General features: G+C 41.4%; 1 protein-coding gene across 1 annotated transcript; it reads right to left on the bottom strand.

Annotated features, from left to right (window-relative positions):
• Nucleotides 1–1509: 1509 nt before the first annotated feature.
• On the bottom strand, nt 1510–4638 carry LOC137914148 (alanine--glyoxylate aminotransferase-like). The gene is made up of 11 exons (XM_068757755.1): nt 4366–4638; nt 3908–4100; nt 3696–3760; nt 3504–3604; nt 3350–3420; nt 3179–3263; nt 2950–3048; nt 2697–2766; nt 2203–2298; nt 1935–2063; nt 1510–1617 (listed from the first exon to the last, which is right to left on the bottom strand). Exons 1-11 carry the CDS (start codon nt 4636–4638, stop codon nt 1510–1512), a joined length of 1290 nt encoding a protein of 429 aa, XP_068613856.1.
• Nucleotides 4639–4987: the final 349 nt, after the last annotated feature.

The raw sequence follows: 4987 nt of genomic DNA, 5'->3' as shown, positions 1-4987 counted from the left end.
AGTCTTCATCAGTTGGATGAATGAGAGCCATGAGAATCTCAGGACTGGGGACATGATGTCAACCAGCAGATAAATGTCGCTGAATGGCCATCGGCAAATGTTTCATCAGCGTGATGTGCTTTTCAGATGCGTCTGTGGAGTGGATTGCTCTTCATCCAAAGAGCAGTCATGGTTGATATAAACGAGCATTTCATGTCAATCCACTCCTACATAGTTTCACAATGCTTACACGAGTGTGGTAAATCCAGCTTATCCAGTGTTGTAACTGAAAGGCATGACGGCTGTAAGTTGGAACTGAAAATGAGATGAGCTGGTCGTGTTGGTCTCAGAAAATACAAATGAAAGAGTTGAGAGAGCCACATTTGGAATTAATTGAGGCTCGGCTGTTCTGTGTTCCGAGTCTGCAAAGATGGAAATCAGGTGGGATCGCCCGCTTACTCTTCTTGAGATTGGTTTGCATTATAGTAAATAATGTTCCTCTGTTGTTTTAGAGAGGCATAGGGACTGAGGAATGGAATGCACTCCATCCACATATTTGGTAGTGCAGTTTTACTTTCAGCCATAAAGTTGATTTTATTTTGAATGAGTGTCTTAAGTTGAAGCCACAGCGGTATAAAGACGACGACCACTGCTTGGTGCTTCCTGGATGACAGGTATATGCTTGATTGTCACTTTCAATGTTAATGTTTGAACATTTTTTAATAAAGTCCACAAAATCTTCACTCTTTCTTTTAATTTGTTGAGATACTTCTATTCCTCTGCAATCAATAGGTTCATTACAATCGTGATGGGATGTCATGTTCCATCGCTATTAACTGTAAGTAAATATGTATAATTGCAACAAGCCAGCTTTTACCCCGTCTTAAAGAGAAGCTCGATCAAAAGCATCAAATTCATAATCAAGGAATAAGTAGTAAAACGAAATAAATCATGAGAACACAATGCTTTGACTCCATTTCAAACAAAACAACCCAAATTGACTCTGAAAGGATGTGGCTTGTTTCATTTTCAATCTTTATTTTAAAAATAACGTGTACTAACATTTAGATCTTTATAAACTTGTCAGCAAAAAGGGCAACCACGTTATAGAACAAACAGTTTTACATGTGTGCATGACCCACCTGACCCATCCCCCCATCCTTCTAAAGCTTTGTGGGAGTCAATTCAGTAGTCTTAATAAGGGAACGTGTTACACACACATTATACTACAATATTAAATCATTCTGTCCTTTTTTTGGGGGGGGGGGGATAACTTAAAATAACTCAAGGATCCACATTCAACTAATGGAAATGCAATATCAAGTCTATTTTTATAGATTCCTTTGCAAATGCTATGGGGGGGGGGGGGGGGGGGGGGGGCAGTGGCGCAAGATCGCTCATCTCTCAACTGCACAAAGCTGACCGGGTGTGACGTAGCTAAACAAATAGCCTCGTCAGAGCAATGAACATTGGGAAATGTCGTTTCGCTACAGGAAACGAAGGTAATGAAATGAAACTCTCTCCAGTCTCTTACACCTTGCTCTTTTTGCAGTTCTTCAGAGCGTCTGCCAAGGCATGCAGCGCCTTATCAGCATTGTGCTTCTCGCAGTTGTATCCCATCAAGCCAATTCTCATCACCTAATGAAAAGAGAGGTGAAAATAGCAGTACATCAGAGCCTGCAGTGACTCATCAGAATGACATATAAAGCTGTACAGACATCAGACCTATGACACAAAAGTGTTAAAATCAAGTTGATCTGGACGCCTGGTTTAATTTGTGTTATTTCTTTGCCCAAGAGTTTAATTTTGTGATTTACAGTGATTTCACTGCTGGTAAAATGATGAGTGGTAGAAATCCGGAACAGTTACCATAAGGGTCTGCTAATAACTGGGGCCACAATTCTAAAGCATCAATTTGTCCACTCTACTAGGTTGAGATATGAGCAGTGACCTACCATATCAATGGACGGTCCCAAACCACCAGTCATCTCGATCTGGTGGTTTTTCATGATGTAGGTCAGCAACTCTCTCCAATGATAACCTTCAGGAATAGCAATGGTGGTGACGGAGGGAAGCCTCAAGTCCTGGAGGAATTAGAAAATGTCACAACAGGATACCACCACTGACGAATGCTGTTTAGATTCAGTACTACAAGTGTCTGTGTATTTTTCATGTATGTGTAGTTTTTTTCCCCATTTATTTTTCCAAATAAGACTGCCTCACCCGTTCAGGGATGAAGAGCTTGAGACCCAAGTCCTCCAGCCCTCTATACAGGTATGCTGACACCTCCTTATGTTTCCTCCATGATTCCTCCAGCCCCTAGAGGGAGACAAAGATCATTGGTGGTGTTATTATCCGACAAGAATTTAGAAGTTGGATATTCTTAGCAACAAATGCATAGCTACAAGCAACCTGTGTGCTCCCTACAAACTCTGCTGTAATGAAAAATGGCATGCAATAAACCCAGAAGGTGAAGGAATCCTAAATTAATTTCAAATTGTATTTTATTTTGTTCAAATTTAGTAGGATGTTCAATACTTACAGCCACATATTATACAACTAATAATGGCAGAGATTACAGTGACTGCACCTGAGAGTGCATGGCATACCTCTACTGCTACTTAGAATATCTCTGACAGTACTTCTTCCATCGACACTAAATTTAGTGAATATATTTCAGTAAGGTTTCTACAAAAAGTAGTGAAATGCTCCTTTACCTTCTCAGCAAGAATAGACAAACTCTCTCTTAGGGCAAAAAATCCAGAAACTGGACCAGTGTGGTGGTATCTAAAACCAAGAGCACATGCAAATGTTATTCGTATATCAAGCAATGTTGTCATTGATATGATCAAATTATCAACACATTTCAAAGTTCTGTATTGAAACAAAAAAGATTATTTCAACGATTCAACGACGCCAAACCCAATCCCAGTTAAAATAAAGTCTTACAGAGAATAGTGAGTCACTCACACTCTGTCTGGCTTGCCATCACAACCCCAGTAGTTGGATAAATGTGTCATATCAAAGAGATAGGATACTGGTTTTGTCTTCCTGTTAAACATCTTCTTGCTGTAACAACAGAGAGACAAATCAACGTTTGCTTCAGAAACCTTTTAGTCTCCCTTTTTTTTTTTTTTTTTTTTAAAATCAAGCACATATAGAAACGTGCACAGCGATTGCCCACAGATTCCCTCCTTACCATGCTCTGTCATTAAACGAGATGGGTGCTGTTCCTGGAGGTGCATTCAGAGCCTTCTGAGAACCACTGTACAAGATATCAATATCTAAGAGCGAAATAATCAGCAGATTATAATACAGACATAAACTCATAATAGCAATAACAGACTTTAAAACATCACCGTTGTCTTACTTTGCTTGTCCATAAATATTGGTGCAGCACCAAGCGATGCAACTGTGTCGACCAGGAAGAGGCAGTTGTGTCTTCAAATGATACGATAGTAAACATTGAGAAGCAGTGTATTTTGGTAATTGCATTTACAACCTTGTGTTTTATGACAACTTACTTTCTGCAGATGTCCCCAATGCCATCTACTGGGTGACAGAGGCCAGCAGAGGATTCTCCGTGAGCCAGGAAAAACAGGACAGGCTTGTGTTTTTCTATTGCCTACAGAAAGACATAAAAGTGAGCCAGGTTTTCTGAATGCTGTTTATTGTTATGGCAGTGCTAAATAATGAGCAGCTTCAAAGACACCTACCTGTTCAATTTCCTTATTGCTGAAATATCCTCCTGGTGTCTTTACCATTGTATGTACATTGGCACCTAAATATTTAAAAAGTCTGTCATCATTTGACATATAGATGATGTGATCACAGAATGCGTAATCGGTGCAAATATAGTTGTGTAATTATTATTATTTTTATTGCAATGCCGGTGGATTCGTGCGTAAAACCACGCGTAAAGACGCACCAATTCTTTCTGCGATGTCCGCAACGCGTTCTCCCCAGATTCCATTGACGGCAACGAGCACGCTCTCTCCGGGCTCCACCGTATTGAACACTGCGCACTCCATGGCCGCGTGGCCGGAACCGCTCATCGATATAGTCATGTTGTTTTTTGTCTGAAAGGCGTACTGGATCCCTTGTTTGATGTCATTCATGATCTAAGAAGAAGCACAACGAGCTTTTTTTTTCGAGCTCTTTCTGTCCAAATTGAGCTGGTCGGAAACATTGCGATAACGCTCAAAGTTTTTGTCCTTTTAAAATTACAGCTCGAAATGAAAGTAATTCCGTGATGTACGAGGAATTAAAAAAATAAAATACTTTCAATAGTTTGTGTAAAATGATTATTTCCCTTTAAAGTAATTAGACATAAAGATGTAAAAAAAATAAAGTATATAATTCAGGTCTATTCTAACAAAACGTTACCTCATACATTTCTGGATGCAGGTGACCGATTATGGGCCTTCCACCTGCGACTAAGATGCGTGGAGAAATGTTTGAGGGTCCTGGTCCGAATAAGTAACGCTGTGGAACTTCCAGGGGCCGCAGCATGCACGTCGGCGGCGGGATAGAGACAGAGGACATGGAGCGGTCCAGTCGCTGCAGTATCGGCGCGCTCCTCGAGGCCAGCGGACCGTCGAGGGCGGCCGCTGCCTGGTGGCCGAGCAGCGCGCTCCGGATGAACAAAGCCCGCTGCATCGCGGCTGGGTGTCCTGGTCTCTGGGAAGTTTGCGCAGAGTGAGCTTCGAATCTGACTGTGAGGTTTGGATGAAGATTTAAAACAAACAGGTCTTTGACCTGACGGTCGGGTGGGCGGGGTGGCGTCGAGCACAAGAAAGAAAAAAGCAGCAGCACCATATTTACTATAATCAACGAGGCCAGCGCGTGGATTGCGCTCAACCCTCCCAAATGTGTCTCTCATGATCAGTCCTGCATGGCATGACGCAAAAAAAGCGGCTGATGGGTGTGATTTTTTTTTATTACATTTATTTTGGTATTAGAGGAGAGCTCCTAAATGGATTTGGCTTCAGGTTATTTGACCATTTAT

This window comes from Brachionichthys hirsutus, unplaced genomic scaffold (genome assembly GCF_040956055.1).
Source record: "Brachionichthys hirsutus isolate HB-005 unplaced genomic scaffold, CSIRO-AGI_Bhir_v1 contig_288, whole genome shotgun sequence".
Lineage (NCBI taxonomy): Eukaryota > Metazoa > Chordata > Actinopteri > Lophiiformes > Brachionichthyidae > Brachionichthys > Brachionichthys hirsutus.
Note: the sequence above shows the minus strand (reverse complement) of the source record. Positions and strands in the feature narration are given on the sequence as shown.